We start from the raw sequence: 26,041 nt of genomic DNA on the forward strand, positions 1-26,041 counted from the left end.
GAGGTGACTGTGTTTTGGCGCTTAGGCGGACATCCTTCTCCCAGAACGCTCTATCATATCAGGGGGTGAACTTCTGGAATAGTATCCCTCCGTCAGTTAGGGAAAGCACAAGTTGGCCTATTTTTAGGAATTGTTTAAAAGTGTGGTTGAGGGACACACAAATATGTGAGCATGTTTAGTAATCATTAGTATATATACCAGATGTAAAATAGAGTTAGTGTTTTATAAAAATAAAGGGGATAGAACTATTGGTGTGATATGGGTTGTGTAATAGGAGTTAGTATAGAATGGATATAGTGTATTATGGACTTGTGTGTTGTGATCACTGTTATTGTCCTTGCTTCATAGCCTGTGCATAGTGTGTCTATATGTAGTTATGTGTATTTATGTGGAACATCTACCTGTTTGGGGGTCTGCAGATGGAAATTAGCCTTTGGCTATAATCTGGCATATTTACATTTGTGAGAAATGTTCATTAATATGTATTGTCCCTTTTGTCTTTTTTTTCTACAAAAAACAAAAAAAAACAAAAAAAAATTCATTATGGCCTCACTTTGACAGTGAATATCTTTACATCTGAGGCATTTAAAGACTCCATTTGTCCATTGTTTATTTCTAAACAAACACGACAATGTATAAAATGCTCCATTACCTTGTATCTTACACTATCGCCCCGTAGAAGCCGTTTTTGTAAAAAATAGGCTAACGATTGCGTCATAACCACGCGACTCTGTCGCGCTGCACTGTAAAATCCAACAGTTGTTCTTACTAAGACTTTTTTAGTAAACTTTGTGCATCTCACTTGCAAAACAGATTCAAAATTCCTCAAAATGAATAAAAACAATGAAAAGCAAACTCATAATATTATGCAAACCTGCCATAATTAAATGTTAAATTACACAAATATACTTGATGTATTTAATCTCACTTTATTAAGCAATGTCTTTGCTGCTGAACTGTGCTGATCCAATTCAACAATACTACTGATTTCCACAAGTAAACTTTCAAAGCTCTTCCAAGATCCAAATTGATCACACTCGTAACACAGTTATTCTTTCAAAACCTGATCCCATGCTTACATTACAGTAATACACTTTTTCAGTCCACATACTCACTGTTTCAAACACAATCTTATTATAATATGTAATGAGAACATTTGGTTTAATCACGAAACACAACAGTATGATCTTTCAGTTTAGTACTTTTAACAATCAGTTCATTCAACAGCAAACAATGCAAGATACATGTTTCAAATCTTCCTTGTAGCTGAAATAATTACAGTAATACTACACTCAAAAATGCTGGGTTGTTTCAGCCCGTGTTTGGATCAAATATGGATAAACCCTAACATTAATTTCATTTTTTTTTTTTTTTAACCCAACGGTTGGGTATGTCCATATTTGACCCAAACATGGGTTGAAACAAGTGTAGGAAATGCACTTACATTACTTAACTTACGTAACATAAAATCCATAATGTTTGTAATAGTATCTATTCAGTGTGTTATCAAAAGGTGTGGTTGAGGTTTTGTGCTAAAACAGAGTTAGTGCTAGTTGGAAAAGTAGAAGGGTGAGTTACAGTAATGTGTCTCTATCATGTAATCTGTTTACAGTGTCACATGCATGGCATTAATCAATCTGACATCCATACTAACACACACACACATAGCTGCATACTTTATCCAATTGGCTTTATAATATTCATAAGCAGAAGACAGGAATAAAGTGAGTATTTGCTTTATAGGCCAAACCTGGAAAAAAATGGCACCATCTGGTAAAAACAATTGTAAAAATGTAAATGTTGAAGCCTTGCCAAAAGAATGAAAGCTTATTAACAAAGATTGCATCATTTTATAGTTGAATGGCCCTGGGCTTAAAATTTGATGTTTTAATGGGTTTCATTGTTTTTAGTTTTTGTCCAAAAGATGCAAAGTGGAACTATTTTGTGTACCAAGTGCAAAATAGATCTTTTTAAAGGAAATGGGGGTGAAATAGTACAATTTCAATAAAAATACACACCTGTGCCAAAATGTATGTAGTTAGCATTAACACAGGCAAAATGATCAAAAACAAAACAAAACAAAACTGAAAAAGACAAAAATGTCTATAAGGGTTAAGATCAGTTGGATTAAAATAATAGACAAATGTATCAAACTGAACAAAAAGAGATGCAAATGAAAATATTGATAGTAATATAATTATGAAAAGCAGTTACTGTGAATGTAATGATTATAAAGATGAAACACTTGTTTTGTGATGTGATAAGGATTCTGAGAAATAAAGTCAGAAATGCGAGTTTATATTTTTTTCTGTGGCGGAAACACGCTTCCATAAAATTGTGCCGAAGCAATTTAAAAAACTGCAATAAGCAAAAACTACTTTAATTTACTTTAATTTTTAGTTTTTATTGCTGAAGTAAGAGTGTTGAACTATTCTTGTCCTATTCTTCTGTGCTCCAGAATGGCAGCAGAGCTGGTTTGTTTCAGGTGTGTAAATCTGCATTTCCTTCGACCCGAGGCTTATTCTTTTAACTTATAGTGTGAAAGGGCCTTTACATTTGCCCCACAATATAACTTTTTTGTTGTTGTTAAAAAAAAAACCCAGACAAGAAAAAGTAACAGAAAAGTAACGTAACACATTGCTTTCCATAAAAACTAACTAAGTAATAGTTACTTTTTTTAGGGAGTAACACAATATTGCAATGCATTACTTTTAAAAATAACTTTCCCCAACACATTAAAAATGTGCATATTGTGGAAAGTGTAAATACAGCACACTAAATTAACACTTCATTAAAACAGAAATGACAGAAATAAAGTCAGTCTGGTTAGTAATGTGTGAAGCTGGTAATGCTGTTTGTGGAGTTGTTTAATCCTCCTCTGCTGAGATCTTCAGAGATTTAATGTCTTCTTTTATCTTCAGTGGATTGCATCTAAAGCTGTGGCTGAAGTCAGTTGTAGTTCTTGTGTTTCTCTTTCCTTCAGTGATTCTGCTCATTATATCAGGTGTTCATCATTAATGCTCAATCATCACTCAATTATCTCATTAACTTTAACACTGCTTCAATGGTACTTTAACCCAGTAGTGAGCACGCACATGAACACTAGGAAGTGTTAATTTAACATGGGCGTTTTTCTGTGCACTTTTACATAAATCTTAACTGTTTAATTTACGTAAAACTGGCATATATGAATCACATTCAGTTTATCAATACAATTACATAAATCTTACCTGTTACATTTATGTATGACTTTCATATATGAATCACATTAAGTTTATTAATTTGTTTATGTTAAAATTATGTAATCCAAATGCATGGAAAATTTATATGTAATTCAAATACATAAATCTTATGTTTAGACAATAATTTTTTTTTGAGTGTACCTTGCTTTCACCTTACTAAGACATAGTATAGAAATATTATATTCTGTCAAACCCAAAGTCATGTTTACTAACCCCATTAGGAATGTAATTTCACAGTTCAACAGCTGTTGAAATCTGATGAAACATACAAGACACACAAGGAAACCCACATTTGGTCATACATTTGCAAAGTACGTCCAACATGTACATGTGTCTTAACACACAGTAGCTCAAAGAAGAGTGTGTGACTGGAGAGCAGTCATGCATTGCTGTACTAGAGTTGGCATTTTCCAGTGAGCCTGGAGCAAAACTCTAAGTCCTGCTGTTCAACAGCGGTTCTGCTTGAGAGATCTGAACTGTTATAGAGCTTCAATCAAGAGAATTCAGGTGTACAGATATCCCTGACATTAATGAATCTTAAGCCCTGTTTCCACCGGAATTACCCGGAACAATTTGTCCCAGGAACATTTTTCCCAGGAGCTCTTTTTCCCCCAGGCCTGCTGCTCTCTGCGTTTCCATCGCGGTCTAAAGTACCGTGAAGATTAGTCCAGTGACGTAGGACTGCACGCGACTTTCCAGTTCCCACTGGATTTTGTCTTTGGCATATAAGCGTAAAGGGTTAGTTCACCCAAAAATGAAAATTCTGTCATTAATTCCTCACCCTCATGTCGTTCGACACCCGTCAGACCTCCGTTCATCTTCAGACACAAATGAAGATATTTTAGTGTAAATCTGATGGCTCTGAAAGGCCTCCATTGGCTCAATGCACGGTTCACTCTCAAAACCCTTAAAAGGCACTAAAGACGTCGTTACAAAGTCCATCTCACTACAGTGGCTCTACAATAACTTTATGAATAGGCGAGAATAGTTTTTGTGCGCAGAAAAACCTTGAATAATGACTAAATAAGGCTTTTCAAAGCCATCAGATTTACACTAAAATATCTTCATTTGTGTTCTGAAGATGAACCGAGGTCTGACGGGTGTCGAACGACATGAGGGTAAGTAATTAATGACAGAATTTAAATTTTTGGGTGAACTAACCCTTTAATAAAGCCTGAACCTAGTCGTATTTTTTAAACTCCATTGTTGATTCGAATAGTAAACAACTCTTACTGCACACACCGCAACAGACTTTTAGGCTGAAATAAGATGCTGAGGGAACTCAACCAATCAGCATGTTCAGCACCCAAGTCACGCCCCCGAAAGTTCCTGAACCTTGAAAAAGTACTACCTCGCAAGCAGGGCTGTTTTGAGGGGGAGATTATTACCTGGAACTTTATTTAGACCCTGGTTCCTGCAGTCGAAACACACCAAATACCGCCCCAAAGTGTGTGTGTGTGTGTGTGTGTGTGTGTGTGTGTGTGTGTGTGTGTGTGTGTGTGTGTGTGTGTGTGTGTGTGTGTGTGTGTGTGTGTGTGTGTGTGTGTGTGTGTGTGTGTGTGTGTGTGTGTGTGTGTGTGTGTGTGTGTGTGTGTGTGTGTGTGTGTGTGTGTGTGTGTGTGTGTGTGTGTGTTTAAACCCAACGTTATGGGACCCCATGAGGAAAACAGTAAATCATACAAAGTTATGTTTTGAAAATGTAAAAATGCAGAAAGGTTTCTGTGATGGGCAGGTTTAGGATAGGGATAGAATATACAGTTTGTAATGTATAAAAATCATTATGTCAATGGAAAGTCCCCATAAAACACGAAAACCCTGCATTGAACATTTAACTGCAATGCATTTAACTGAAAACCAGTGTTGGGGAAAGTTACTTTGAAAAGTAATGCATTACAATATTGCGTTACTCCCTTAAAAAGTAACTAATTGAGTTACTTAGTTACTTTTTAAGAAAAGTAATGCGTTACGTTACTTTGAATAAAAATTGTTGTTTTATTTAACATTTAATTATTGAAGGTTTGCATAGTACTCTGATTTTGCATTTGACAGATTTTATTCATTTTGAGGAGTACAGAATCTTTATTGTGCAAGTGAGATAAATAAATACTCACATTTAGTCTAGAACTACAATAACCATCATGTTTACACACAACACATCTGCACTTATTTTTCTCAACATGGGGGCAGGAGAGCTGTCAGTCAAATTGATGTGAAAAAGTAACTTGCGTTACTTTTTTGAAAAAGTAACTCAGATATTTTGTTGTAAATTTGAAAAGTAATGCATTACTTTACTAGTTACTTGGAAAAAGTAATATTATTACGTAACTCAAGTTACTTGTAATGCGTTTCCCCCAACACTGCTGAAAACATGTGTATAGGCAATATGACCTGAATTGTTCACGTTAATCATTTTATAACTTATGTAACTGCCACTGTGTGCAAAATACACTTGTGCTGAACCCTTTATACTGTAACATTTAAATCGTTTTCTGTAGAAAAGTCTGTGGAAAAGAATGTAATTTCATCTTTATTCAGTAAGATGCCGCATTTTGTCATGTGTATGTTCTGTTTTTGATTTCTGATTTTTGAGTTTTTGCTCGGTTTCAGTTTACTAATTAGTTTTGTCATCCTAGTCCCGTGCCTGTTTGTTTCTATGGTTACACATAGACCTTTACACTGGACGTCTCTCAGCTAAGTGTCGGCTCCAGCCTCTGACCAGAGTCCAGTGTCGGCTCCATCCTCTGACCAGAGTCCAGTGTCAGCTACAGCCTCTGTCCAGAGTCCAGTGTCGGCTCCATCCTCTGTCCAGAGTCCAGTGTCGGCTCCAGCCTCTGACCAGAGTCCAGTGTCGGCTCCAGCCTCTGACCAGAGTCCAGTGTCGGCTCCAGCCTCTGACCAGAGTTCAGTGTCGGCTCCAGCCTCTGACCAGAGTTCAGTGTCGGCTCCAGCCTCTGACCAGAGTCCAGTGTCGGCTCCAGCCTCTGACCAGAGTTCAGTGTCGGCTCCAGCCTCTGACCAGAGTCCAGTGTCGGCTCCAGCCTCTGTCCAGAGTCCAGTGTCGGCTCCAGCCTCTGACCAGAGTCCAGTGTCGGCTCCAGCCCCTGACCAGAGTCCAGTGTCGGCTCCATCCTCTGACCAGAGTCCAGTGTCGGCTCCAGCCTCTGACCAGAGTCCAGTGTCGGCTCCAGCCTCTGTCCAGAGTCCAGTGTCGGCTCCAGCCTCTGACCAGAGTCCAGTGTCGGCTCCAGCTCCTGACCAGAGTCCAGTGTCGGCTCCATCCTCTGTCCAGAGTCCAGTGTCGGCTCCAGCCTCTGACCAGAGTCCAGTGTCGGCTCCAGCCTCTGACCAGAGTTCAGTGTCGGCTCCAGCCTCTGACCAGAGTCCAGTGTCGGCTCCAGCCTCTGACCAGAGTTCAGTGTTGGCTCCAGCCTCTGACCAGAGTCCAGTGTTGGCTCCAGCCTCTGACCAGAGTCCAGTGTCGGCTGCAGCCTCTGACCAGAGTCCAGTGTCGGCTCCAGCCTCTGACCAGAGTCCAGTGTCGGCTCCAGCCTCTGACCAGAGTCCAGTGTCGGCTCCAGCCCCTGACCAGAGTCCAGTGTCGGCTCCATCCTCTGACCAGAGTCCAGTGTCGGCTCCAGCCCCTGACCAGAGTCCAGTGTCGGCTCCATCCTCTGACCAGAGTCCAGTGTCGGCTCCAGCCTCTGACCAGAGTCCAGTGTCGGCTCCAGCCTCTGACCAGAGTTCAGTGTCGGCTCCAGCCTCTGACCAGAGTCCAGTGTCGGCTCAAGCCTCTGACCAGAGTTCAGTGTCGGCTCCAGCCTCTGACCAGTCCAGTGTTGGCTCCAGCCCCTGACCAGAGTCCAGTGTCGGCTCCAGCCTCTGACCAGAGTCCAGTGTCGGCTCCAGCCTCTGACCAGAGTTCAGTAACAGCTCCAGCCTCTGACCAGAGTCCAGTGTCGGCTCCAGCCTCTGACCAGAGTCCAGTGTCGGCTCCAGCCTCTGACCAGAGTTCAGTAACAGCTCCAGCCTCTGACCAGAGTCCAGTGTTGGCTCCAGCCCCTGTCCAGAGTCCAGTGTCGGCTCCAGCCTCTGACCAGAGTTCAGTAACAGCTCCAGCCTCTGACCAGAGTCCAGTGTTGGCTCCAGCCCCTGTCCAGAGTCCAGTGTCGGCTCCAGCCTCTGACCAGAGTCCAGTGTCGGCTCTAGCCTCTGACCAGAGTCCAGTGTCGGCTCCAGCCTCTGACCAGAGTTCAGTAACAGCTCCAGCCTCTGACCAGAGTCCAGTGTTGGCTCCAGCCCCTGTCCAGAGTCCAGTGTCGGCTCCAGCCTCTGACCAGAGTCCAGTGTCGGCTCCAGCCTCTGACCAGAGTGCAGTAACAGCTCCAGCCCCTGTCCAGAGTCAAGTGACAATTCCAGCCTCTGTCCAGAGTTCAGTGACAGCTTCAGCCCCTGACCAGAGTCCAGTGACGGCTCCAGCCCACGTCCAGTGTCAGCTCCAGCCCCTGACCGAAGTTCAGTGTCAGCTCCAGCCCCGGACCGGAGTTCAGTATCGGCTCCAGCCCCTGAACGGAGTTCAGTGTCGGCTCCAGCCCCTGACCAGAGTCCAGTGATGGTTCCAGCCCCTGTTCAGAGTCTGGTGATGGCTCCAGCCCCTGACCAGTGTCCAGTGTCAGCTCCAGGTCCTGTCCAAAGTCCAGTGTCGGCTCCAGGTCCTGTCCAGAGTCCAGTGATGGCTCCAGCCCTTGTCTAGAGTCCAGTGACGGCTCAAGGTCCTGTCCAAAGTCTGGTGACGGCTCCAGGTCCTGTCCAGAGTCCAGTGTCGGCTCCAGGTCCTGTCCAGAGTCCAGTGATGGCTCCAGCCCTTATCTAGAGTCCAGTGACGGCTCAAGGTCCTGTCCAAAGTCTGGTGACGGCTCCAGGTCCTGTCCAGAGTCCAGTGTCGGCTCCAGGTCCTGTCCAGAGTCCAGTGACAGCTCCAGGTCCTGTCCAGAGTCCAGTGTCGGCTCCAGGTCCTGTCCAGAGTCCAGTGTTGGCTCCAGGTCCTGTCCAGAGTCCAGTGACAGCTCCAGGTCCTGTCCAGAGTCCAGTGTCAGCTCCAGGTCCTGTCCAGAGTCTAGTGTCGGCTCCAGGTCCTGTCCAGAGTCCAGTGATGGCTCCAGCCCCTGTCTAGAGTCCAGTGACGGCTCCAGCCCATTTCCAGTGTCAGCTCCAGCCCCTGACCGGAGTTCAGTGTCGGCTCTGTTTCCAGAATGGCTTCTGTTTCAGTTTGCAAATTAGTTTTGCCATCATAGTCCCCTGTCTGTTTGTTTCTATGGTTACATATTGATTGGAATATTCCATCCAGGTGTGTCCTGTTAATTATCTCATCTGCTTCCTTGTTTGCCCTACTATTTAAGCCATGTGTTTCTTTCTGTTAATTGTCAGTTCTACGTTGCGTTAAGTTGGTTGTTCTATTTACGTTCCTGAGATTCTGTTTTGTGTAAGATTTGAGTTTATTTTTTAAATAAAGACTGCTGCCCTTATATGCTGTTTCATCTCTGCTGCAATCAACTGTGACACATTTAGCTAGCCAGGCATGAACATTTTTAGTCTTTAGTGCAAGAAATAACTCTCTATGCAACAAAAGCATGTCTAAAGTTGTGTGAGTAATAGTGAGACCATTTCTCACTTACAGTAACAACTAAAATGACCCCTGTGACTTGTCTTTTTAATTTATGTGGCATTAAACAGATCTGTGCAAGCACTGCAAATTAAGGGAATGCAAATAACTACATGCAGACGGCTCAAGATTTTTTTGACTGAGTAACGAAAAACAGACTTCAGTATTCAGCATTTGTTTGTCAGGTGAGAAGCACACTTGAAAGAAAAAGGACAAAACTCCTATAGTCAAGCAAAATGAGTCCAGGTGTTCAACTGTTCCACATGTATAGGCTACACATAACCCAATCCAACCATATCTACATGAGTTGATTCAATCAGTATGAAATTATGTCCACAGGAAGAACAAGATAAACATGACACAGATCCAGTATGCATGTCAGACATGTTGTTTCAAATTGCAAGCATTGCTTAAGTTTCTGTCAACAACTGCTAAAAAACTAATGTTTAACAAAAAAAAAGGCCCTCAACAAAAATTTCATGCATTTGTTCATGGAACAAAGTATCTCGTGATGCTGCTCAAATACAGTACTGTGACAAATGAAAGGACAAATTAACACATTGTCAGACATGTAAAGTGATCTAAGAGCCTCCTGTGATGTGTTACACAGCGCCTATGATCTGTGTGTTGCATATGAAAGACGAATATTAGCTCTGCAGGCTGATCTCCCAAACCACAAAGACCACACAGCATGAGGAAAACGTGTGTTCATATGTCAGAGGAATGGTGTAAAGAGCCTATTGGAGAGATCTTTCAGCTGGTGTGTCTTCTGTGTGTGCTGGATTCATCTCAGGGGATAAAATGCAGTGATGAATCGATAACAATGTAAAGGGGCCTAGTACATACACCTGAGGTACACCACATGAAGAAAGAGGTGCAAAACTTGCCTCAAGCTCAGACAGATGACATTTACTAACCATCTGATGCAAATAGCAAAGAAAGCTGGACAGCACATCAGATTGGGCGACTACAATACAATATCCGGGAGTCTGAAAGTGGAAGGTTTTTATTGGTTTAATAAGGTTTGTGGTTTTGAATCATTTAAAGACATTCAGAGTTTTGTTTGAGGCACTTAGTAGCTAGTAAATTAAATATTCACAAGCAAAACAATCAAGTTACCACTACTTTTGGATGTCTATAAACATTTATGCAATTTCTTTAGTATTTTCAGAACAATTATTCACACAGCCCAATGTGTTGTATTTAGATTTAGATTAGATTTCTTATTTTCCTACCGATAAAACAGCACTATGTTTAAAGACTTGGTTACATGTGACTAGTGCAAAAACAGCCGAGCCACACAAATTGTTTCAGACCATCATCTAGCACAGTATTTAGCTGTGGATTTTCATAATCTAAATATAAATGGCCAGCATTGTTTAAAATGACCCCTAGTCACCCTTGAGTAATGCCCAGGCATGTCAAAAGCTTTTAATGGCACTTAAAGCTTACAGTTGTGAGATGGAGTTGTGCCAGAATTTTCCTCTCGTTCTCCATATAAATATCTCCCTCCATTTTTTCATTGTTCTCTCTATCTCATCCACTCTCTCACTCACACTAATGGAAGCAATCTTTCATCAGTCATTGGGTTCAGTCATTGGTCATGCCTTAAAGAGTCGCTCTGGAAGGGATGGGGCTACTGACAGTATAAATATGGAGTTACGGTGCATGGAAGCTTTTTAGGATCCATTAACTAAAGAAAGAGGAGCTGCTACACGCTGAACAATGGGATACATTTAGTATGGAGATACTGTATCCATCCTCCAGAATAGCTTGAGTTCAGAGAAGTAACTCCAGCTAATTTGGCCTGCTCTCATGCACAGCTTTCAAAGACACATGCAGAAACAGATGTCAAACTGATCCGAGTTATTTTCAACTTAATCACCTTAATCACAAGTGTCAATTACCATGCATAAATGAACAGGAAATATGTTCAGTTATGATAACACACACACAATTGTGGTGTAATTTTACAGGAAACCCTTTGAAGTTACATAAACCACTGCTAAAAGTGATAAACAATATGCTATCTGAGCTGTAATAAACCCTCTAAAAAGAGGCGATTTTTTATTTTTTGGTTATAAATTCATTTTTGAAAGTGTATATCTCACTTATATCCCTGTGTTCTAGCACCCTGCAAACAGTTTTGGTTGTTTCCAGCATGTCAGCAAACACTGGAATAAATAATTCAATGACACTGGGATATTGCATTTATACCACTGTATATGGGGAGATATATGGGGTATATTGGAGAGATTTGGGTCGGCAGAAATATTCCTCCATTCAGATCCATTTGAATAAATCTTGCATACATGATACAAACAAAATAATTTTTTCCAGTATTTTCTGGAATCTATTGGAAACAGCCAAAACTGTCTGCGGGGTACTAGGGCCTGAGTTATACACTAATTTATAACCAAAACAATCAAAAGCGCCTCTTTTTGGTGTGTGTGTGTGTGTTTGTGTGTGTGTGGGGTTTATGTAACTTCAATGGGTTTCCTGTAAAATGACACCAAAAATCAAGCGTAGCATTAGTTCTGATCATGTCTACCTTAGCTATACAAAGTTTTTTACAGCATACATAAGCTCCTTCAGTACTATCAGCAGCTATCGCATTCTCCAGAATTATTTGGTACATTAAATATGATTCTGTTTAGCCTAAGCAGGTTTTTTTGCTGCTCTCCCTGCTCTTCTCCATGCTAGTTCCAGAACAGAACCATACCGCCAATTCAAACTGTATGCAAATTGTCAATCATCTTTGACGATAGTGGTCCTGACAGAATTGTGTATTTAGACCACTGTATGTGGGTATGGGAAGCTTTATCAATTTGGGTAGGCCAAATCCAGGCGGAAATCCCCCAAAATTGTCCCAGAGCTAAGGAGGTTAAGTTGAAACAACATTTTTTTTTATTCAAAACATTTATTTTTGGGGCATGTCACTTGCATGTTAAGCTTCCATTATAATTCTATTACTATAACATGTTTCTTATTCATTTAAACAGTTTGTATATGTGTACACATTCAAAATGAATCAAAACTATTGTTCACGTTAACAGATGTGCCGCAGATGTTGTCCATAGAAAACTGATAGAAAATCAGGCAGAATCACTGACTAACTGATGCATAACGCATACAACAGTTACAAATGAAAGAGTTTTCTCAAACTATAAAGATGCAATCTGATTGGCTGGGAGCTACATCATTTCCAGCAATTATAGAGTGATGATGAGCTCAGTGAAGATAATCCATCCAATATTGTGGAAACAAAAATGTATAGTTCAGTTAATACTGAAACATATCGATTAAATTAATAGTTTGGTTATTAAAGATGTCACATTAATAAACATCTTTTTCACAAAACATTTTTATAATAATATGTAAAAAAAGAATTCTCCAGGTCACTAGTAGTCCTTGAAGAGTAACACTTGAGTATTAGTGATGCATTTTATGACCACATTGAGAGTAAAAAAAGACAATTTCTCACATCTCAGACCTGTTAATGTTCTGATTAATAATTCATTTGTAATTCTTTATACTATTTGATATTACTTACTGATTAGTTAAGCTTGTTTCTATATTAGTTAATAGTAGTAGCTGAAATGTTAATGTAGTACTACTCATTAGTCCTGCATTACTTCCTAGTTACCTATTAATAACGGATCATTATTCTAAAGTGTTGCCATGATTATTATTTTTGAAAAATGAGTTGTACAAATTCTCAATAGCTTCTCTCTCTCACTTCCATCGGCTTGTTGTGAGCCACTGATATAAAACAGGGATGTAAAACAATTACATTCAAGTTATTGTGCCAAATTGAAAACTGGAATTAGCCTTAATTTTGTAACAACATGATGTAGCTGCTGTTTGCAGAAACTGATCATTCAGTTGCACTGAATGATATAAAGAGAAAAATGTGAAACATTTGAGAAACATTTAGAACTAAAAATTTCATCAACACCCCGCTGGCAGAGACATAAGACTGAGTACATCTTGGATGCTTTATTCTCATATGTTCCTACTTAAATGATGAGCTATTGTAATATGCTCATCAGGTTTTGTCATGCAGACAAACAACCACACCTGACATTTTTATGGACTTGTTTGTTAAAGGGCGATCATTCACATTTTTTTATTTCTTGTGTAATATACAATTAGGGATAAACATCAAAGTTTATAACAAAAATACACAATGTTGAAAAAAAATATATACAGTATGTAAACACATAATTCACATATTGCCAAAAGTATTTGGGACACCCGTCCAAATCATTGAAATCAGGTGTTTCAATCACTTCCATGGCCACAGGTGGATAAAATCAAGTACCTAGGCATGCAGACGCTTCTACAAACATTTGTGAAAGAATGGGTCGCTCTCAGGAGCTCAGAGAACTCTTTCTCGCAATCCGATGGACGAGTCTGGGTTTGCCAGGAGAACGGGACTTGCCTGACTAAATTGTGCCCAGTGTAAAGTTTGGTGGAGGGGGGATTATGGTGTGGGGTTGTTTTTCAGGGGTTGGTCTTGGCCCCTTAGTTCCAGTGAAAGGAACTCTTAATGCTTCATCACCAAGACATTTTGGACAATTTCATGCTCCCAACTTTGTGGGGACAGTTTGGGGACGGCCCCTTCCTGTCCCAACATGACTGACCAGTGCACAAAGCGTCGGTCCATAAAGACGAGCGAGCGAGTTTGGTGTGGAGGAACTTGACTGGCCTGCACAGAGTCCTGACCTCAACCTGATAGAACAGCTTTGGGATGAATTAGAGCGAGACTGAGAGCCAGGCCTTCTCGTCCAACATCAGAGCCTGACCTCAAAAATGCGCTTCTAGAAGAATGATCAAATATTCCCATAAACACACTCCTAAACCTTGTGGAAAGCCTTCACAGAAGATTTGAAGCTGTTAGAGATGCAAAGGATGGGCGAACAACATATTAAAGGGTTAGTTCACCCAAAAATGAAAATTCTGTCATTAATTCCTCACCCTCATGTCGTTGGACACCCGTCAGACCTCCGTTCATCTTCAGACACAAATGAAGATATTTTAGTGTAAATCTGATGCTCTGAAAGGCCTCCATTGGCTCAATGCACAGTTCACTCTCAAGACCCTTAAAAGACACTAAAGACGTCGTTACAAAGTCCATCTCACTACAGTGGTTCTACAATAACTTTATAAATCGGCGAGAATAGTTTTTGTGTGCAAAAAAACCCTAAATAACGACTTATTTAGTGATGACGATTTCAAAACACGGCCTCATGAAGCTTCGAAGCGTTATGAATCAGTGAGTCGAATCATGATTCGGATCGCGTGTCAAACTGCTGAAATTTGGCGATTCAAACGGCTGAATCGACTCACTGATTCATAACGCTTCGAAGCTTCATGAGGCCGTGTTTTGTGCCTTTTAAGGGTCTTGAGAGTGAACCGTGCATTGAGCCAATGGAGGCCTTTCAGAGCATCAGATTTACACTAAAATATCTTCATTTGTGTCTGAAGATGAACGGAGGTCTGACGGGTGTCGAACGACATGAGGGTGAGGAATTAATGACAGAATTTTCATTTTTGGGTGAACTAACCCTTTAAATCCTAAATGTGTCGGCAGTGTGTGTACACAACCACCCTATAATGGTAAAAATCCACCCCCTCCTTTTTTTTAATCCCCATAAATCATGTTCATGTTTTTCTTCTGTTGTTTGATTCATATTAACAGCAGATATAGCAGTAGGTACTGTATATTACACCGCTTTCACTTTAGTACACAGATCTAACGCAGGATTTCTGTGACTTACTTGCTGCACACGTGCACAGACATAACCAGCTGTTTTCATGTGAACTTTGTGTGTTTTTGACATAAACTTTGTGTGTATTTGACAGTTTAATCGCAATAACACATGAAAGAGAACTAGTCTAGTAGTTTAATACTCACAGACGCACTGACATCCAGCTCTGTGCGCATGCGTCGAGTGTGTGTGCTCAAGTTGAGAGTGAAGGCTTTAAAACGCATGCAGATGATAATATTTCATGATGATGAAGAACTGCAATGTCACGTGAGACAGATGTATCATGGCTGCGTCCGAAACCTGGAAAATGCTGCCTTCGGAGGACACATTTCAAGGTAGGAAGGCATCCAAATCTAATGTTAGCTTCACTTCCTGTCTTCTGAGAGATCTGATCGAGTTTTGAAGGCAGCATAAATGTATCCTTCGCTGCCTTTGATATCCCACAATCCTGTGCGGTCCATTCTGTGAAAAAAAGATGGCGTCCGAAAGTTGCATTTGCTGGTCAGTTTGTGTGGAAATACGTTTTTGACCAACATTTTTCACTTCTGATGTTATTTCTAGCGAGAAATTATTCATGAGCTGTGAAGGCTCCACCCCCTGGGGTGGGGGGCAAGAGCTCATTTGCATTTAAAGGAGACACACACAAAACAGCTCATTTTTCTCAAACCCAAAAATTGGCATTTTCAAAATGGTATATTAAATGATCGGTTAGGAATTTTATCTGAAGCTTCACAGACACACTCTAGGGACACCTGACACTTAAATTACATCTAGTAAAAAGGGGCATAATAGGTGCCCTTTAAAGTTCTTGTGCATGTAAAGGCAGACGTCCCAAAACTTTTGGCAATATAGTGTAACGTCTACCACCGCATGTCCCCAATCTGATTTGTGTAAGACAGGCTCACTGAGTACAGTAACAAATAAGTGTGTGTGCTCACAGGTGGACACTAAACAGGGGTGTGTTTCCCATAACTCATTGCTTAACCACAGTAGTATGACGCATCACTGTAGAAATCTTGACACGATTGAAAAACCGGACGCACCCCTGCCGTTAGTTTAATGAACCAAGTCATTAATGGCGTGCATTGGTGGAGGAGTAAATTGCTGTAATCATAAGATTCCAACTTGTAAAAAGCATTCACGTCCTCACAGAACTCACTCACAATCACAAATTGTAAACTTGTCACGAGTTACCGATACCTATATTTTCACAGTACTTGTCATTTGTAAATATATTAGGTCGAGAAACCAACAGAGTATGACTCATATTGCGAGTTATAAAGTCAGAATTGTGTGATATAAACTCGCAATTGCAAGAAGTAAACTTGTGGGATAAAAAAAAACGCAATTACCTTTTTTCTTTTTTTATTCAGAGGCATAAACAAGCTTTCATACAAAAGAGAAGACGAGATACAAACTGGACGGGGTATAGGGCATGGCACAGGGCTCTGTGGTTCCCCAACAGACAGACCGAGATTAACGTCTGAGACATACTCAATGCTCAATTTAACACAAAATGAGTCAGAATGCATTGGATAATGCAACTCAGGTGCACATTGCATTCTCAGCGTGCTGTGGTGGGCATTAGTGTGAACCTTATGAGCTTCTCTGATGAGTTTTCTTAGTCAGGTCAAATATTCCCTTGTGAAAAAGAAGTGTGCCTAAATGTATTGAATGTGCATCTTAAAAGCATATTTAAGACACAAACTGTCCTTGCAGGCTTAAAAGGCTTAAATCTACATGTTGTCAATAAATAAAAGTCCACTTAAGTGTACTTAAGAGAGCACGATTTCATTAATGTTTCTTAAAACACTTATACAGGTACACTTCAGTAAAAGTGCACTTTATAATAATGGCAGAAGTTTAAAGTTGTAACTTAAAGTACATTTTAAATCAATGTGTTTAAATAAACACTTATTGCACTTGTTGTAATGTTAAGTAAGATACTAAAGCATACACTCTAAAAAGAGATGTGTTAAAAATGACACATGTTGTGTTAGTTTTAACACATGTAGTGAGTGTGCTCAGGGACAACACATGTTGTGTCAAATTTAACACGATAAATGTGTAAGTCATTTTAACACACTAATTGTGTCAGGTAATCACATACTCAGATGTAATTTTAAAAATAAAGTGAAACTAAATTATTAAGCATTTAATCAATAGTCGAGTACAGAACGCATGTGCACACAAAGTACAATGTTTCAAACTCTATGACTCTATAAACTCAATTATTCACACTTCAACACCACATCGATGCCGCTTTTGAGAAAAGATCTTGAAGAGATAACAGTTGACAGAGTTTGCGCTTTGAATTAAATTAAATTGTAGCAACTGATAAAACATTCTATATAAATAACTTTAATTACTCAGGCCTGTTTGTTTGAGAACATAAACACTGCATACAATGCACAATGATGGTGTGTGTCGCGCTTTATAATATGATGTGTTGAGAACAACACAACCAGATGTGTTAAAAATTGACACATGTTGTGTCAGTTTTAACACATGTAGTGTGTGTGCTCAGGGACAACACATGTTGTGTAGATTTTAACACATGTAGTGTGTGTGCTCAGGGACAACACATGTTGTGTAGATTTTAACACATGTTGTGTAGATTTTAACACATGTAGTGTGTGTGCTCAGGGACAACACATGTTGTGTAGATTTTAACACATGTAGTGTGTGTGCTCAGGGACAACACATGTTGTGTAGATTTTAACACATGTTGTGTAGATTTTAACACATGTAGTGTGTGTGCTCAGGGACAACACATGTTGTGTAGATGTTAACACATGTAGTGTGTGTGCTCAGGGACAACACATGTTGCGTATAATTTAACACACAACCTGTGTCATTTTCTTTAACACATCTCCGTGTTACCTGTAACTCTACTAATGTGTTATTCCTCTTACACAGAAGTGTGTTGAAACCTTTTACACAATAATGTGTTATAGTTACACAACATGTGACTGTATGTGTGTATTTGCCAGAGATACTTCGTGTTTGGATGAACACTGACACGTATTGTTAACTTGTGTTTAGTCCATTGACGTTTAATAAAGTGTGTTTGACTGTTTATTGTATTACCTGGATGTTTTAGACATCATGAATCTACACACACCAGCTCTTATTGAGATGAACAGAGGTTTAGATGTTGATGGTTCATTGAATGTTTCATCTGAAGTCTCCAGAATCGTGATCAGTGGCTCCTTTATTTGAGCTCTTGACCCTTTACTTGTCTTTTAATTCTTCTCTTTCTGCTGTAACTGCATTTTAATCAAATATGTTTGTTATGGCATGAAAGAAAACACGATCAGAAGTTTCTTGATCAAGTCATAATCTCAAGATCTGATCCAGTTTATGATTAAATGGATGGTTTACATTTACTTTATTTGTGTGCTGTTAGCTATTAAAGTTTTGTGAAGTTAGTCCATGATGTCCAGCAGTGCAGAATGAATTCTTAAAAAAATATAAATTCAATGTTTTCAGAAAGTTTAGAGCCGCAGCAGATACTCGTCAAACACACACATCAAGAATCAGATCATGAATCACAACAATGGTGACAAACGCTTCATCCTGCAGTGCATGCTGGGAGTCATGGATGAGTTTTGTACTATGGTGACTCCCAGAATGCATTGCGGGATGAAGCTTTTGGTTTGTCACCATTATTGAGATTCATGAGCTGATTCTTGATATGTGTGTGTGCCTGTGTGATACCATAGATTAGAAGATCTTATGTGCACTGTGTATCTAAAATCAAATGTGCAGATGATGACATCAATATCATAAAATAATTATTAACAGCACAAAATAATTTTTACAGTAAAGTTTCAGTTATCAAATTCTTTCCTGAACTCAGCTAATGTATGCGATGATAACATTATCATCTGATCATTGTTTTCTCATGGTTAGTTCTGCTGCTTCAAATGTGTTTAATAAACATTCATTCACAGCACACAGAAAAACTGATGTGAAAGAGTCAAGGGTCAAGAGCTCAAATAAAGGAGCCACTAATCACGATTCTGGTGACTTCAGATGAAACATTCACTGAATCATCAACACCAAATCCGTTTAATCTCAATAAGAGCTTCTGTCTGACAGAAATAAAGTCAGTCTGGTCAGTGATAACAAGTGAAAAGCGGAGAAAGCATTTGAAAAAGACATTGAAAAAGAGGCATGATGTGATTGGATGCCAAAACACCCACTGCTGTTCATCCAGAGTAACATTTAACACACATTGTGTGTTATATCTACACAACATGTGTCAAAATACCATCAACACACTCAGTGTGTTGTTTTTTAACACATCTCTTTTTAGAGTGTATGTAAAGAACTTTTTAAGAATAATTTTAATCGTAGTGTATGTTGTTTGATATTACATTTATAGTAATATAGTAATATATTACTACTAATATAGTTTATTCCCCAGTTTCACAGACAAGGCTTAAGATATAGTCCCAGACTAAAATGCATGTTTGAGCTGTTTTAATTTAAAGAAACTTGCACTGATAAATCTTAAAAGATATCAGTGCCGTTGTTTTGTCTCAAGATACACACCAGTAATGATTTTTATAAGGCAGGTTTATAAAAGCTACTTAAATATCCTAATTGAACTAAGGCCTAATCCTGGCTTAATCTAAGACCTTTCTGTGAAACCAGCCCAAAATGTATTAATTATAACTTTATCATTATATTTGTAATTATACAGACATGACATACCATGCAACTTCCGATAGAACGCTTCAATGCTTGATTCGGCAGTACACTTTACCATATCTCAAAATACAAGTTACTATGAACTTATATACTTATACATAAATATGTACTGAAGTCCTCCTTAAGTGGGTTGAAAAGCATTCCTAAGTTCAACTAATTACATTTAAAATCACCTATAATAAATGTTCATTTAATTGTAAATAATATGCAATTAAGTGTATGAAAACATGACATTCAGTATGTATTCTTTTAAAGATTATTATTTCCATAATAACTTACATTTTAGAGGGTAGCTCACTAGAAACAGAGTTAGATTGGAGATTTACAGGTTTGTGATTTACCCGAGTGATCAAGATAAACATGTTCAGATACACAAATGGTGTGTGTGGTAGCAGAAAGTGCTCAGAACATGGGTCATTGAGGACAGATGAGGCAGATGCAGCATCACTGCCAACATTTGCGATCTGCATTTGATACCACTGGCATTTCAGAATTCCTAGATGCCAACAGGTCTTTGATGGGAATTTTCTCAACATGCCAACTGCTTATCTTTCAGTCGGATTCAAATTGCTCCAGAGCAACGTTTGGAACAAAACATCAGTATTGATTTTAGGACATTTATACTGACTCAGACCAGGCTTAATTTGAGCCCGATCCTGTTCTGGAAAATGTTACATTTTATGTTCCGGTATTTGTTTTAAACAATCCAGCATTAACAAGTGCACTACATGGTGACTGTGTGCTCGCATGTGTGGAACAGAGCGAGTGCGAGTTTATGCAGATTCATTTGGAGAGTATGTTTTGCTATTGACCCGAACAAATATATTTTAACCAATCAGCTTTCTTAAAGGGGTGTTTGATTATTATTTTACTTTTTCAACTTTATTTAGTGTGTAGTGTTGCTGTTTGAGCATAAACAACATCTGAAAAGTTACAACGCTCTAAGTTCAGAGCAAAGAGAGATATTTTCTTTGAAAGAAATCGCTTTTTAAGGACTACAACAAACGACTGGTAGGGACTACAACGCCCTAAGTGACATCACTAACCCTAAAATTTACATAAACCCCGCCCCCAGGCACACGCAACAAAGGCCATGTTGAGAAGAGGAAGAGTTGTTGTAGTCGAGCACATTTGAGAGTCGCTCAAGCTCATCCGTCTTTTCACATTTACCAGTCCCTCCAGAAAAACGCGATTATGCGATCGCGTGATTTAACGCATAATCAGCCAAAGTCCGCATATTCCGCATAGTAGGCTACCTTTTATGGGTCTTGAGAGTGTACATTGTGCCAATGGAGGCCTCTCTGAGCCATCGGAATTCAACTAAAATATCTTAATTTGTGTCCAACAACATAAAGGGAAGTCATTAATGACAGAATTTTCATTTTTAGGTGAACTAACCCTTTAAGAGATTGCACTTTGTGCATTGGAAGCACTCAAATGTCTGTTTTGTATAGCGACATCTGTAAAACAGGAAGTTATTTATTAATTTTTTCAGAAGTTGTAGCATATTCCTTTTGTAAAGCTACAGAACTTGATTGACTAAATGTTTTGTAAATTTGAGCCATTATTAAGGTCTTCAATAAAACAAGATGAGAACTTAAATATTCCAGCACTTTCTGTGATGTAGTGCTTTTTTTCTCTTTCTCATCAAACCGCAGTTTTTGCAAGTTCCCGCAATTTTATCGCATAAAATTGCATAAATATCCCGCATTTTTCATCGCATTTTTTTAAGAAAACGTGCCGCATAATCAAGGATTTTTGCCCGCAACAATCACAAAAAAAAGCCGCATTTTTCTGGAAGGACTGATTTACTGCAATACAGTACGAACACAAATGCAATAGCATGTCATAAAGCGAGATGACAGAGGTGGAAAGTAATGTATTACATTTACTCGCGTCACTAATTGAGTCGTTTTTCTGCCTTTTTTAAGTAGTTTTAAAAATCTGTAATTTTACTTTTACTTAAGTATGTTTTGTATGAAGTATATGTACTTCGCTACATTTTAAACCACATCCGTTACTGAGTAAAAATAAATAATACAAAGGGGGGAAAAACGCGATCCGGAAACGACTGCATTGAATTGAAGGCGGGAGAACGAACGCAAAAATCACAAAAAGATGGAGACGGACGGACAAGACAGACGTCAGACCCAGCTGAAAACGAAACGCCGTCGTGAACCCCTGGATAGTATGGAAAAACTTTGGATATAGACAAAAAATGGGTGTTCTCCCGGAGGATATCAAATTAGCAAAAAAATGTTGATGCAAAGGAGGAAACACATAGAACATGTTCGGGAACACCATCGCTCTGTGCGGATAAAGGTACGTTTATAACTTAAGGCTGAATGTTTTCTGTGATGCAGAGGGAATCCCGGAATTACATTATAACGCAGATGTCACGTAACACACGCAAACTGATGGATGAATGAATACATAGACAGTAGAGCTTACAATAAATCAAATCGCGACATGGTCTGTGAATATTAAAGCTCAAAACACTGCTATATGAATATGATCTGCTTGTTCTGTCTCTGTGTGAATGAGCAGCGCCGTTTCATCTACTAGCCTACACGCTTAAGTAGCCTCGCGATGCTTGTGGTGTTTAACGTCTCAAAAAACATATTTGGGCATGAACATACAGTATGAACATTTCCAGAGCTGATCTGAGACCCCCTAATGAACATTTTCATCATTTTATTTGATTAAAAGCCATTATCAAATACACTCTGAAACAGATCCTCCCTGAAATAGGTCCTCACTAAAACCCGTCAAAATAAACGGTTTAACTAGAGGAAATTGTGACAGAAATATATTACTATTGTAGGCCTATAGAATACTTGTCAAAATAATAATAACAACAATAATAATATTACATAATTTAAACATTATTTAAGAATATATTTTTAAATCCATAGTTTAATTTAGTAAAACAGCAGCGCTTTGCCCCAAAAATGAAAGGATAAGTATTTGATTACCACCGTTTTGGTAATGTATTTGTATTAAATCATAAAAAGACAAATTTCTTAGGACTCTATTATTCTTAAAGTTGTTAATCTAATTCATAATAATTTATTTAGTTCATTAGACATGTTTTATTGAAATTTTAATAAAAAAAAAATGGTTTCAAGTTTGTTATAATAAAGCATTTGTTCAACCAAAAAAAAAAAAAAAATCAGTTTTCATTAATTTAATGCCATTTTAACTGGTGATAATAATAACCATAGTTTAATAATACAGTTTATTTATTAAATAATTAATACCGTGATGCTGTGAAACTGTTTTCATATTGTGAAAATCTCATTCTACCACAACCCTACACGGGAGATTCCCCACCCCGCTGTTAAAAAAAGTAACTCAGTAACTTTTACTCTGAGTACATTTTAAATGAACTACTTTTTACTTTTTCTTGAGTACATTTTTAGACAAGTACTTTAACTTCTACTTAAGTAAAATTTCATAAGTAATAGTACTTTTACTTGAGTAGAATATTTTGTTACTCTTTCCACCTCTGCAAGATGACAACATAAGTCATAACTGTAATTTAACTAAACTACACCTGTACTCTCTTCATGCAGCAGAATGAATATGCTAATCGATGACTTGACGATAGTTAACTCCGCATCAGCTGCATAAATTCATCAACTAACCCTTCAGAAACGTCCTGTCTCATTCTACATGTTGTCACTTCTTCTTGAGTCTCTCCATCATTGTCCGGCTCCGGTTTGAACATAAAAGGCTGAACAGTTTCTGATATTTTCAGTTTGTGTCTGCGTGAGGTAATCAGAGCTGCTAACATGAGCTCTTGAAGCTCCGCCCTCTTCTAGAAAGCAGCAGCTCATTTGCATTTAAAGGGACACACACAAAAATTGCCCAAAAAGTGACAATTTTAACATGCTATAAAATATTCTGTGGGGTATTTTGAGCTAAAACTTCCCATACACACTCTGAGGACATCAGAGACTTATTTTACATCTTGTAAAAAGGGGCATAATAGGATAGTTCAAAATCATTCTCATTGGTTGGTGCTTACTGGTTATTGTTTTGAGCGCAGTGAGCATCGGAAAATTTGGAGTGTGTATATACCTCACAAATTATTATATTAAAAATAAGTTCATATCACCAGAATGTCAAAAATACAAGCAAAAATATTTTCATTTTTCAACATCGCTATATATGCAACAGAATAATACACTTGGCTTTAGTCAGGGCCGTGCAGAAACTTGTGAAATGTGCTTTAGTTGTGCTATCACTGTTTAGTGACGCCGTTGTATGTTTTGGGAAAAACTGAAGTTGTATGATCAGTGTCGGGCACAGCGCCTTTTAATTGCTGTTTTGGATCCGGATTTTGGATCTTAATTTACAATTTAAGCACCGCAACAGTATACTGTATACATCAAGTGTACTATTTCTTTAGGGATCATTCCAAATATCTGGAATGATGACACAAAACAGTTTCAGAAGCTACGAATTAAACATTAAGGAAGCCTTGAGAATGGATGCATCATCAATGTTTGGAGGTATTTCATTCTCGAGATACAAAATTTGAGTAATTGGCAAAAAATTGGTCAAACTAGGTGGCCTTAACTGCTATGTGCTTAACCATTTGATATAATTAACGTATGTGCATACTGTACATGTTAGTGCATTGTAATTCAAATTAAGGACTTTAATTACATGTAATTAACATTTGTGATTACACCATTAACTTTACCCGTAACTGTAACAACCCTCACCCCAAAACCTAATCCTACATTTACTCCTTAACCTAACCAAACCTCAAACTCATTAGCAATAAATGTGGGAATTTGGGAATGTGGGAAGTGTAGTTAGTAAATCCATCGTCATGTAGGTATTTATTATTAGTATATAGTAGTTAAGGCCACCCAACGTAAAGTGTGACCACTTTGTTGTTGTTAAAATTGATATGAAAAAGAAAAGTGTTCATTTTAAGCCTTAAGTGTTCATTAAAAGTCTTTTTTTCAGTTCACTAATAGACAAATACATTTTTGTAACTACAAACATTAGATGTAACCTCTCAATGAATTTGAGCTCCAAAACTACAAGTGTACAATAGTTAAAAATAATCAGAAAATGTTGCAGATGAAGCATGTGAAACTGCAAGACGCTGCTGTCCTGTCACTGCTTGACATTTCATTTCTTGCACACACACACACCCATATAGACTAATGCTTGATAAATTGGGCTTCTGTGCTGCGCACACACACAAACACAAAGACATCTAGCGTTTCTGTTTACTTACTTATGATGACCCATTGGTCTTCCAGGGTTGTATTGCGGGACGGTCCCAGACTTGTGTAGACTGTATCTGTATGGACTTCCATAGAGAGTTCCTTTGGCATCCACTGAAGTCAGTAGCAATGTGACTAACAGAAGACCCCCGCACGTGAAAATCCCCCTCATCTTTAAGCAGCAGAGCAAAAGTTGACAAAAACACTTGCAGAAAAAGCCATAAAGTGGAGGAACACAGAGAACGTGTGTAGAAAGCAAAAGTTGGGGAGGATAAGCAGACGGGGGGGGGAAGCAAAGTAAGCTGGGCTGCAGAGTCCGGAGGTTGTGAAGTGTTGCTTGTTTTCCTTGCTGAGTCCCACAAGGTTTCTCAGTAAGCACTGACTTCAGTTGTTGGCGGGCAAGCAGTGCTGCAGTCGAAACATCTGCTGTTCTGGCACCATCCTGCCCACTTCACCGCTCACACCAGTGAGAGAGACAGGCAGACAGAGGAGAAAGTGAAAAGGAAAGACAGGGCAGCAGTAGCAGAATACTAAAGCAGGAGTCGCTGCGAGCGCTCGGATCCCTCTGTCAACAGTCGGCCCTGCAGCTGCAGCTCTGAGGGGGCCGCGGTCGGGACGCAGGCATTTGCATATCCCTCCCCAAACTCCTGCCTGAAATGAGACCCAGCAGGCGACAGCAGGGGTGAACCCGTTCACTTTATGTTTCTCTCAAGACAGAAACTGCTCAAAAACAAGAGCGCATTTAGAAAAATGTGCCCGTTTATTTCAGTGCAGCTTTAATCTGTGGCTCTAGTGTAAAAGCACGCTGGGATTAGGAATATTTTCCTTGGGTTCCTCTGTGCCAAATCCACCCCCCTTCATTGACCTCAGCCCATAACCTTCTCACGTGCCTGCAGCAATAAATCTATTTCTTTTGCTCTGTGATTTTCCTCAATTTCTGCAGTAAAATGCAAGCAGGCTCCATCGCCGCATCACTTTTTCAGAGAGCAAATGTTTTCATGCAACTTTATGCTTTTCTCTTTTCTCCTTGTCACTGAATCTAATATGACTAACTTAAATCTACATGTTGTCATAGACTTTTGATATATTATAAGGGAAGACTTGAATTGTGTACAACCCCAAATCAGAAAAAGTTGGGACAGTATGGAAAACGCAAATAAATAAAAAAAAGAAGTGATTTCTAAATTTACTTTGACTTGTATTTCATTGCAGACAATATGAACACAAAATATTTCATGTTTTGTCTGGTCAACTTCATGTCATTTGTAAATATGCATCCTTTCCTGTCATTCAGACCTGCAACACATTTCAAAAAAAGTTGGGACAGGAGCAATTTAGGGCTAGTAATGAGGTGAAATGGTTAAATAATGATGTGATTTGAAACAGGTGATGTCAACA

The 26,041-nt window shown here is 39.0% G+C and overlaps 1 protein-coding gene across 1 annotated transcript in view; it reads right to left on the minus strand.

The window, feature by feature from the left end:
• emilin3b (elastin microfibril interfacer 3b) overlaps positions 1–24,815 on the minus strand; it is a gene marked incomplete at both ends in the record, with an annotated part of 38,965 nt that extends 14,150 nt beyond the window's left edge. Inside the window, one exon of the mRNA XM_079802167.1 lies at positions 24,655–24,815. Coding sequence (XP_079658293.1) covers positions 24,655–24,815 — 161 coding nt within the window. The remainder of the gene's footprint in view (positions 1–24,654) is intronic.
• Positions 24,816–26,041: the final 1,226 nt, after the last annotated feature.

The sequence above is a fragment of the Gobio gobio genome (assembly GCF_949357685.1).
Source record: "Gobio gobio genome assembly, chromosome: 21".
In the NCBI taxonomy this organism is placed as follows: Eukaryota; Metazoa; Chordata; class Actinopteri; order Cypriniformes; family Gobionidae; genus Gobio; species Gobio gobio.